Here is an 11,120-nt window from a genome sequence, read left to right as displayed (position 1 = left end):
ATAAACATGTGTAACATTAAAGCTTACAGAGGGATTGTGGTCGAGTAGAACGGAAAACAACATTTTGATTGTACCGTTGAGACGCACTGGATGGAGAATCAAAGGTGTAAAGCTACGTGAAGTGAGCCTGTTAGTGAGGACATAAAAGCATTTTATTCCATAAAATGTTGTAGATATACATATATATTTATATATGTGTAGTCTACTTTTTTATGAAGTTTATAATGCTTGTTTTCTGTTGACATTGTAAGTAATGTGTACATTGATTCACATGTTTGGAATTGAGCTCACAGTTAAAGGTGATGGACTACATTCAATTGAGAGGTCTTTCTAATTTTAGAATAAAGTACAACACAATCGCTAATTATGACATCAAATAATTAAATTAACGGTAGTGTAAAAAACTTTATAAAACAGTTGTATTGGATTTTACTACACCGTACAGGTGTACCTAATAAATTGGACTGTGAGAGTTAAATAAAATAATAGAAAAGTAGTGTAAAAAAAAAAGCTAAATAAGAGACAAATAATAAAATGTGAAAAATATTACATTTATAGGTACAATGTGACATTTCAGCATGACATCTTGTCTCACTTTGTCAAATACATGTGGGGACTGACTTGCTGTTCAGATGGGGACAGAGAGGCACGGTGCAGAAACACCAACTGGCTTTGAAGCCCTGATGTCTGCCTCTCAAACGCCCTGTGTTACAACACTGCATAAGAAATGATATGCGAGAGGTAGATTTGAATATTCATGAGCGAATCCATCGGCTGTTTGTACCGTAGCATTAATTAATTGCTGGAGGGGAAGCCATACCCAAATACAGAGCTGAAACAAAGCAATCCCAAAGAAAGAACTTAAAAGTGAGACTTTTGCGTAGTGGGAGCTAACACTGATCTTTCAAACAGCATGGGATGTTCGTACCGGAAGATTTTACTAATATACTTAACACCCACAATAATAATTTAAGTGGAAAAGACAAAAACTCTCTGAAGTGAAATAGTCTCTAACCCAGTCCTGAATGAAATCTCTTTGTTTAGGATTTGAGGATATATATGTGTCATTTAAAATGTATGAATATTTAAGAGGACCGGCGGTTGGAGAGTCCCAATCATCTCCTACACAGTTGCTCTGGCAGTTAAAAGAGGGCCGCTGAGAGGAGTTTCACTGTGAAAGACATTAGCATGCCTTTGAAACAAGAGACCTTGAGTATGAACAAGGGCTATCCATACACACTTTGGAATGTAATTTATATGCACAAACTGAGGTGTGAGGCCAGAGGATGTTGGAGGGGCAGAAAGGATCCACTCAGCACAGGTGTAGCTTTCACTGGCCAACTATGTAGTACCTGTTTTTATACTCCCGGTGCCTCTTTGCACATCAGTGAGTTCCTCTGAACTTACAGTCTCCATTGGAACTGAAAAGATAATATATGAGGTACACAGATAATTGGATGCTCTGCTTGTACTTTCTTATATTTCCTCTATGATCTTGAAGAATTAACTTTTCTTGTCAAAGAGATTTTGTTTTGTCTTCTCAGGCAGAGGACCGATACGAAGTGTTGATTTTCAACTGTTTGTGTGATGACCTGAGTTACTTTTTGTGCCACTGCCACCGGTGACCTATGCGCTCAACCCTTTGAATTATGCATGGTGATTATACAATGTAGTCCTCTGAATTGTAAATTCTCACAATTATACAGCCCATTGTCTATTCATTATTTCAAAACGAATGGGAAATTATGTAAAACTATCTCTAAAGAGGAAAGCAGCGTGTAATATGACTTGCCATATTGTTCATGCAATTCAAATACTTTGCTTTTTCCGAAAGATGAAAGTAATCAGATTTGGATGAAATCTGACTTGCATGTCATGTGGGATTATGATACATTGGGAAGATAAGCTATGATAACTACACTACGTGCCGTGAGGTAAGCGCACTCAGGCAAAGAGTGTTTTCCAATTAACTTGAACTTCCTTCAAGGTTAAATATACAAGTGTTGACTGAGAGTCAAACTTATGTTCTTATCTCAACCAGACGACAGAAGGACTTCAACGTGTCCCACAGCGTCTTTCTTTTCTGATCCCTTCACACAAGCAGCATATACAGTACGCACACTGTGTATTTACACAGATGCCAAAACTATGATTGTCATATATTATTAACGTTTGTAAAAGTTGAGACTTACGGCCGTTTGTTCCAGCACACGTTTGTGAGCTTTTGTGCCTATAGAGCACATACCCATACTCAGCAGTCCCCTCGTCTAGACTCAAAACTAAAGGCGCATTCGCTCTCAGGGGCCCCAACTCTGCAACTGTTAAAAGGCTGTTGTAATGTCATCGTGCTACCTCAGTGACTCCCTCTAAATCTCTAGTATAATCTACTTTCTACGGATTTGTTTTTCTGCATTAGGTGGTCTTTTCTTTCCACCGTGTGACTTCTAAAGACCCCCTCTCAACAATGTGGTTTGCTTATTGATGGGTGTTTGACTTTTCGCTGCACAGAATGATGTATGTGCAGTTTGACATGGGAATCTGTTTTCACATTCATCTGTTTAACACGTGCGTGCGAGCAAGCATGGTTCTGTGACATCACAACTAGTTTGGAAACCGATCTCGGTTCAATATGCAACTTGTAGAAGAGGGATGTGGAAACTTCAACCTCCAGCTCAAATGTACATTTGTACATAAATTGACTCTTTTCTGTGAAGTAGTAGACATCTTTTGTACAACACCAACATTTTTTAAATGAACAATATTAACATATTCATAGATTCTGGTATTTATTTTTGTAATTTTATTATTTTTGAATGGGGTAATTTAACTTTTTTGTAGAGAACATATTAGGCACAAAGTATTGTTGATTGCAGAGTATTTTTCTGTCTTACATGTCTGGAGGGAATCTTTAACTTTTTCTTTATATTGTCAAAATACATTATTTTATGTTATTTCATTGTTTAGCATGTTTTTACATAAAGCACTATTTATAGTAATTTTGGTTTGAAAGGTGCAACACAAATAACGGTTATTACTGTATTACGTTTTTTAATATGACGCGTTTTTTATAATCGCTAACATACTTTTATCCATTCTGACGTCACATTTTCAAAACTCTCAATTAAAACAATTAGGACAACATCAGTCTGTTGTGGATCATACTATTAATGCAATACATGTTGTTATTGATGTAATATGTTCTCAGTTAACACGTTTATAAAATGCTTTCATTGTCATTACATACAAGTTTACCCAATACCAAAACCTAATGTTCAAACCTTACAGCTTCTTAATTTCTAATGCACAGTTTTGAAATCGGCTCTTTTTGTGAAAACACCAGACACAATTCATACAACCACACACACAATTAGTGGAACCTCTTACATCTTTCGCAAAATGAAACACTTTATTCAAAACTAAACAATTATTTATAAAAACCCAATTTTGTCACCATTTGGCACACGCACAGTTCATACCATCTGATTCAGTTTGAACCAGTTACACACTACTGTGCTCAAACTAAAACTTTGTTAACAATTCTACTTTTATAATGATGTAGCCTAGGCATATAATACATCAATGCATTTCCAAAGGTTGCATTTTTCACTGAAAGATTATAGTACACAAACACAGCAAACGTGGAGAAAAAAGAATGTGTGACTTACAATTAAATTAAAATTGCCAATAAACGTTTTTTTTAAAGCGGCCTCTTGCTGTAATTTTGGCTTCCATTGTTGTTGTAAACAAGGACTCACCTGTGGTCTTTTTTATAGTGCTTACATTCTGATTGATGAGTCGACATTCAAGCAATTAGGTGTTTGGCCAGGTGGCACATGTATTGGCCAGTTGGTCCGTGGCTGTGGCATTTTAAATGGCAAACAAGTGACTTGATGACAGATTCCTGTTTCTTCTGTAGAGAACTGTGTGCAGTGTGTTGCAAAAAGTGCCAAGCAGAATAGGAAATTGGGTGCAAAGCAGAAAATGTGTTTAGAGTTTTGGAGACTTGAGTTGAGGTATTGCTCTCTGACTATCTTGAGTTTCCTCCCCTTCTGGGCCTTTTTTGTCATATTTCTATATTTTATATTTTACACATTTGGAACCAAAGGACGTATGTATGTTGGATTATTTTTTGATAATTGGTAGTAATTTCATGTTGCTAATACAGCTGTTACCACAGCAATTCTGTCACTTCACTATTTTTCTACTGTGCAATATATAAAGTAAAGATGACTCGTTCACTTTTAGATAGTATGTTTCCAGAAATGCACACATTTGTGATTTATAGTAAAAGGAAACTGAATGTCATGTCATGTTATGTTGTGTTATGCTATGCTATGCTATGCTATGCTATGCTATGTCTATCTAAAACAGATTTTCGCAATTATTTTTCTGAATTTTCAGTGTCTTGCATGGCCTTGCTTTGGTTGCATCATGGACAGACCATAAGAAGCTGCAGTGAGACTGCTGCTTCCTGTCCCTACTCCTCTGGAAGTGTTACCCTCTCATCCTCTATCTCCCCTCATCCGCTATTCTCCTCCTCACCCTCCGGCTGCACTCCATCCCTCTGCTGAGCACAGGTATTTGTTTAGGAATCTCTCAGTGGAAATTATACTCCATCTCGGGCGCTCCCTATCAACACACAATTATCATGGGCAATCATGCAGAACAGTGCTGAATTCAGCTGGGAGTCTGATGACATTACTGACTGCAAGGCCCGGCTTCTTCTGGAGGTAGCCTGTACCACACCTGCATTAAACCCCTCTCTCTCTCTCTCTCTCTCTCTCTCTCTCTCTCTCTCTCTCTCTCTCTCTCCCTCACTCTCTCTTTCTCCTTGTCTCCCTCTCTCACACACTCTCACTTGGATATGGATTGAGATTGTTTAAACATTTTGTTATCTTTCAATTAAACCAGGACGTCCACCAGACGAAATCTTTTTTCTCTGGGAGACTTGGATGAAAGGACCACTCCAACCGGACACAAGACAAATCCTGTGATCTTATCTCATAATTTACTGATATCTGCCAACCTCTTTGGCCCGGCCTTATGACCTGCAGTGGTTTACCTCGGTGTAGCTTCTCATGTGGCTCAGCTGAAATGTGATGGTGCTTCTCTTACTCAGAGTGCGGACAGCAATTTGAAATTTCAGGAATTTGGAAGTGTGAATCTCCTTCCTAAGTGTCTTCTGTGAAGGAAAAGTCAATCTCACAAAGTAATCAATGCCTTACATTGTGTCGCTCCCCCCTGCAAAGATGGATTTCCTTATGTATGATAAGCATATTATAAAGCTAGAAAGGCACAGAGTTGATACAGACTCATGAGAATCGACACAGAAGTCCATTCAGATTCTGATCAAATGCTCCATTCATGAGTGAAATTACCATCCGTCTGTCAGCCAAGGTGTGAATTCTTTCATCTACAGAACCTAACTCTGAAATTGTGATTAAATGCATAACGCCACATACACACCACATAGACTCGAGATAAGCAAAATAGGATTTCCGCCTTTCGGGGTGTAGGTTGGTGTGTAAATCCAGTGAGACAGCACTGCCCTCTTGTGGCCTCTTCCACTTATTTGTCAGTGCACAGGCAATTTTTCTCTGAAATGGTACTCTTGGGAATTCTGGCTAGACGTACCTGAAGCCTGGACACCAGAGTGCACATCCTTTCACAATTCTTGGCTCTGCTACAATGATAAAAACTATGCATTTTTTACATCAAAGCTTGCCTTCCCCTCATCATTTTTATTAGCAGACAGAAAACAGAAGAAAAAATCTTTGTGGACAGCTATGGTGTCAGAATCTCACAACACACTTAACAACACACTTAGAAGAATCAGAAGACCAAAACCCAACAACATGAACATAAAACAGTTGCATACTCTCAACATGAAAATAAATAATGATTCAAACCTCAAATTCTAAGAAGAATAAGCTGTGCTGAACAGAGAAACTGGCTAAACAGTAAAAAAACAACTAAAAACAGCGCAGTTTCGCAGTTTTTTTACCTTGCTTCAGATAAGGAAAAACGTCTCCAAAAAAGCCTTTGACGTGTTCCTTTATTACGATGAATGTACAGTATAGCTGTCAGTTCATAATCAGTTAGTCTGACTCACCGGATGAAGAGTGTTTATGAGCCTGACCTATGTCAGCCAGCATTCTCCTCCCCTTCTGCTTTCTGCAACATCTATTTTTGGTTTAAAAAAATAATAACAAGTGTTTTTTTCTATTACAACAGAATGATAACGTGCGGTGCCAGGTCTTTCTTTAGCGCTGACACAGTGTGGTGCAGATAATACTGAGTTGATACAAATATGCCTTGCTGCTGGTGTAAATACTCAGCAGAATATGAAATTGAGTATGAGTATTAAGCTGCAGCTAAAAATAGTCCCCCAACAAATGTGCTATCCTGTTTGAGAAAGAACTATAGTGCTCTTTGAGGAACATATTTAGCACTTTGTGAAGATTATTTTTTAAACGCAACACAAAGCACAAGATATATTAGAATAACTTGTTCTCAAGCAAACAAAGAAAATGCTCCAATTAAACACAATTATTCATCAACATTTGATGAATTTTGAATGTTCTGAACATACACTCATAACCCTCACGACCATAAACACACAAGATTCAAACCACAGTGTTACGCAGCACAGGTATTTATACTGTTGGTGCAGGCTTATTGAGAATAGCACAGGACTGTGTGTACTATGACGTAGCTCGATTGAAAGTAGCTCAGGCTGGAGTGATTACGATGCCATTTCTGAACTCAGCAGTGGTTGCAATGATTTTATCCTGGAGCAAACTAAAAACACTGCAACCATCTCAAGCCCCCACCCTTCCTCTAACCTGCCGTTGCTTAAAGTCAGTGGTAATGAATCTGGATGGTTCGGCCAATGAGGAGGAACAGAAGGCCGGCCAGGAGACAGAAGAAGATGCCGATGGGGGCAAAAATGAAGGACAGACCATAGTTGAGGGACAGCTGGAAATCTGGACACACTGTAGCGCGCTGGTGGTCTACGTAGACATCCACCACATCCAACACCTGCAGCCACAGGACGTACATCACCACCACACAGAGCAGGAAAAGACCTGGTGCAGAGAAGGGCAGCAGAGGCAGAGATGATGATTTTTAAATAAACCCAAGGATCCAAAACAGGGCGTAGGAAAATAAATATTTAACCTGTGGTGGGAGAAGTATTCAGATCCTTTATGTCAGTACACCCAATGTTAAAGTACGCCATTACAAGTAAAAGTCATAAAAGCTGAGTATCATCAGCTACAATGTTCTGTTGAAAATGGCCCCTGTGAGTTATATTTCTTTATATATGACACTATTGGGTTGTTACTCCTGCATCAGTGGCTGAGCAGACGTTCACTGTTGCCGGTCGAGGTGTGGCTGCTTTTAGCAAAGGGTTACATGATGAATCTGAGGGGTCGAGACAGGAAGTTCTTCTGCCACATAAATGTGAATTTTGGAATATTTTCTATGAAGTTAAAATGTTTCTTCTTTGGGCCTCAAGCTGTAATTTCAAGTAAATCATATGAGGAGTCTACAGGGGAAATGTCTCTATTGTGGTACTTCTGACAACTCATAAATATCTGAAAGGTGAAAAAGGGTCCCAACCAGACACTGCTGTTTTGAAAACTGTTACAAGTCAAAAAGGATTAGGAACCACCGGTTTAATACACAACAATGCAATAGATTGTATTTTATAAACGTATAATACATCTAGCATCCTTATTTGAAAATGTACTAGTTCCTAGCTAAAAGTATACAATTAGAGATAGGTCAAGTACAAGTACCTTTAAAATTGTACTTCAATAAGTTTACTTGCTTTCCACCACTAAAGTTAAGCAATTTTAAAACCTCACCAGATGCCAGGAAGAGGCCTCCCCCTGCTTTATACAACCGGTGGCTGGCGAACGGAGCAGCACAGATGATGAAGAACCCACCGAGCACTACAGCTGCCACGCCAATAAGCATAAAGATGCTCCAGAAGCCTCTGTAGACTGGACAACAGAAATGTTAGTCAATTGTATCACTGAGGAATATAAAGTGAATCTGTACAGAGAGGCAAATCTAAATAGATAAACAGACACTTACTTATGGCCGTATCATACTCTGTGGCATTGTGGGTCTGGTGAGACACAGGGAATGGGAAGAGGTAGGCGTGCATGCACACTTTTGACTGAGGCTGATTTGCTGGAAAGAGATGGAATAAATCAAAACAGAAAATGAATTAAATTGAATGTTAATTGTAAACAAACACAGTCGGCAATTTGCTTTGTTACGTCAAGTCTCTCATGGATTGGGATATGACTAAATTGTGTCAACAGTGTCAAAAAGTTATGATAGTACTCTTTGTCTTGTGTTTTTTTTATATTCTTTCTCTTTTCTCTTCCATCATGTGAAATTCCGCAGCCCCTCACGAGGTCCCTTCAGTGCCGGAGGCTTTTTCTGACAATGACCCACCATTCAAAGTCTCCATCAGAAAATAGATGACCCATTATCGCCTGACAAACGACCAGGATAACATCACATGGGACCGCCTTTAAACAGTCACATGAGAGGATTTCTACCATTATTCTGCATCATGTAAGTTGTTGTGTACACAGAATAGCAGCAAATCAAAAACTGATATTTTTTCTACATAGTGATGCCATGTGATCCTGAGGAAGCATCGCCCTGGAGGACAATGGTTTCCTGCACTCATCGGCTTCAGAAGAGAGAGAACATGACCATTTAAGAGGAATATGACTCTGGAAACATTTGTAACATCACAATGAGGCATAACATACTGTACATTTCCTTGTCTTTCTTTTTGCCAAAAAAGTAACGTGTATTTGTTCATGCATCATCCCATATAACTCATAGAACATCAAATGTTTCCTAATAATGTAATAATGATGATCTTTGGTCATTTTCTTATTCTGTCTTAATCACATGTGCAATCAGGATTTGTAGCAAGGGGTTACCACTTCAATACTTTACAAGTATTTTGAGAAATAAAACAGTGGAAACATTTCGAAAGTAAAGCCAACAGCAAAAAAATGTACAAGGTTGGAACATGTGCCACTTACTGAACCAGAGCTTCCACATCAGGTTGTCATCACCCGCGTTGCCTCCAAACGAACACCTCCAGAAAAAACCTTCATGGTATAGAGTGATATCACCAGTGCCCTCCTGCATTACCACATCTCCACGCTGAAAGAAGCAGGAAAAAATAGATTCATGATTTATTACCGAACATATTCTGACTTTAAAAAGGTCTGCAGAGTAGGATTTGTATATGCACGGATCTCCATGTTATCTGTCGATGTGATTAACGCCTGAGAGCTGTCACCAGACCGTGCGAGGCAGGTGTGCAGTGCGTCGCCACAGCGGCAAAGAGCAGCTGCTTAGTCTGGTCAAGGGTCGAGCTGAGCCAGCACCTCTAACCTCATTCAGGTTTGGTACGGTGCCAAGCTAGCGTGCAGGCCAAGGATGTTCCCATTCAGGAAAAACTCATCACTGGTGGTCACTTTTGCACGAGAGCAAAAATTCTAAATTGCCTGTTATGACCTCCATACAGCACCTCTCAGAGTAATAAAAGCAGAGGGTGCAGGCTGTGCTGACTTTGGACCTTAACGTTTCACCAGTCAGGGTCAATCTGATCAGAGTTTGTTTTATTTTTAAATCAACCTTGTTGAAGAAGGACAGCGGCTCCCAACCTGGGGGTCAAGAACCCCTAAAATGGGTGGCAAGATAAACCTGAGGGGTCACAAAACAATTTATGGGATTAAAGTGAATCATAAATGTATTTATTTCAGACACAGAATTATGGTTATTTCTTTCTGATATCCTTCCAGTAATTATTTGAATAGTTTAATTCCTCTTATAATCTTAGAGGAAATCACTTATTAAATGGTATAATAAACAAACGTTGAGGACCAGTGGTGCATGATGCTAACAATCCCACTAAAGAATAAGAATCCTGCACCGTTTTCATGTTATTGCACTAAAAATAATACTTTAGTCAATTACGATTGATTAAACATGAATACCGGTTACTCACAATGAATTAAACTACGTGCTACCACTCTGGTTTTATTGTGGTGATATCATGTCTCGATTCCAGTTTCAGTTCCCACTATGGAAAGCTAGGTATGTTTAGTCGGTGATATTTAATACAGCATCATACCACTGGGACTACTGGAATTTGTATCTCTACCACAGGGGCACACGCTATTTCTCAATCACTGCATAGCTGCACACACATTACATTAAACAGTGTCTGATTACATGAAGAGCTCCTACAGGGATGCCTCTCCACCCTGCAGTTCATCTGCTGAAAGAATGATTGGAGCAACTGATCCCAGTTTCTAAAATGAAAGAAGTGACTTTGATACTAATTTAAATATGCAACTTCACAATGCACCATTTAAAGCTTAAATACTATAAAAAAGCAACAAACAAAGAAGCAACAAATTATAACTGAAGTCCAACACCCACCTCTATGGTCACACCACCCGGGCCAACAGATCCGTCCAGATCGTCCGGGTTCGGGTGGCAACTCTCTGACGCCAGCAGCCAGTAATCAGTTCCAAACGAGAGGAGGATGAACACAGCTGCCAACGCCCCGAAGAGCCCCGCAAAAAACAACGCCACGCTAAGCTTCATGGTCCAGGAGTGACCAGCCACTCAGCCGCAGGATGCTCACGCTAAGTCTGACTTTCCCCCCCAACTACAGTGAGCGCATGTGACAAGCAGAGGTGGAAACTCCTTGTACAGTTCATCCACTGATCTGCTCCAGCTGGTTTATGTTGATACTGGATCTGGACTCCTCTCCTGTCCCTCTGTCTGTGTTAACGGAGGACAAGGTTGAGCACATGACTCCTCTGGACCCTGCTTGGGTCTGCAGTCAACACCCCCCATCCACACCCTGTGCTATTTTTGGGGTCTGACTGAAGGCGGCTGCTCCACTCCCAACAAGCCCACTGTGGGGCTGAGTGTGTGAAGCAGTTGGAGAGTGTGAAGGGAGGGGAGCAACGCAGAAATAACCGGTGACAACTGGACACCCGTCGTCTGCACGGGAATGTCAGGGCAGGGTGAGACTGAAAGGACAGAAGACGACACATGTA

At 39.9% G+C, this 11,120-nt stretch overlaps 1 protein-coding gene across 1 annotated transcript; it reads right to left on the bottom strand.

The window, feature by feature from the left end:
* Positions 1 to 5,715: 5,715 nt before the first annotated feature.
* On the bottom strand, positions 5,716 to 10,857 carry tmem182a (transmembrane protein 182a). Its single transcript, XM_079170653.1, has 5 exons — positions 10,492 to 10,857; positions 9,081 to 9,204; positions 8,104 to 8,202; positions 7,872 to 8,009; positions 5,716 to 7,088 (listed from the first exon to the last, which is right to left on the bottom strand). The coding sequence occupies exons 1-5, from the start codon at positions 10,657 to 10,659 to the stop codon at positions 6,862 to 6,864; spliced, it is 756 nt and encodes a 251-aa protein (XP_079026779.1). The 5' UTR covers positions 10,660 to 10,857; the 3' UTR covers positions 5,716 to 6,861.
* Between the last annotated feature and the right edge of the window lie 263 nt (positions 10,858 to 11,120).

This window comes from Pholis gunnellus (genome assembly GCF_910591455.1).
Source record: "Pholis gunnellus genome assembly, chromosome: 12".
Taxonomy (NCBI): domain Eukaryota; kingdom Metazoa; phylum Chordata; class Actinopteri; order Perciformes; family Pholidae; genus Pholis; species Pholis gunnellus.
This window is presented reverse-complemented; position numbering and strand designations above follow the sequence as displayed.

Bases quoted from the DNA above. Each gene is read 5' to 3' on its own strand.
- tmem182a (XM_079170653.1), bottom strand. From the start codon at position 10,659: ATGAAGCTTAGCGTGGCGTTGTTTTTTGCGGGGCTCTTCGGGGCGTTG. The intron at 8,010-8,103 runs GTAAGTGTCTGT...TCTGTTGTCCAG, and splicing joins AGAGTATGATACGGCCATAA to TCTACAGAGGCTTCTGGAGC. The intron at 7,089-7,871 runs GTGAGGTTTTAA...TCTCTGCACCAG, and splicing joins AGGCCTCTTCCTGGCATCTG to GTCTTTTCCTGCTCTGTGTG.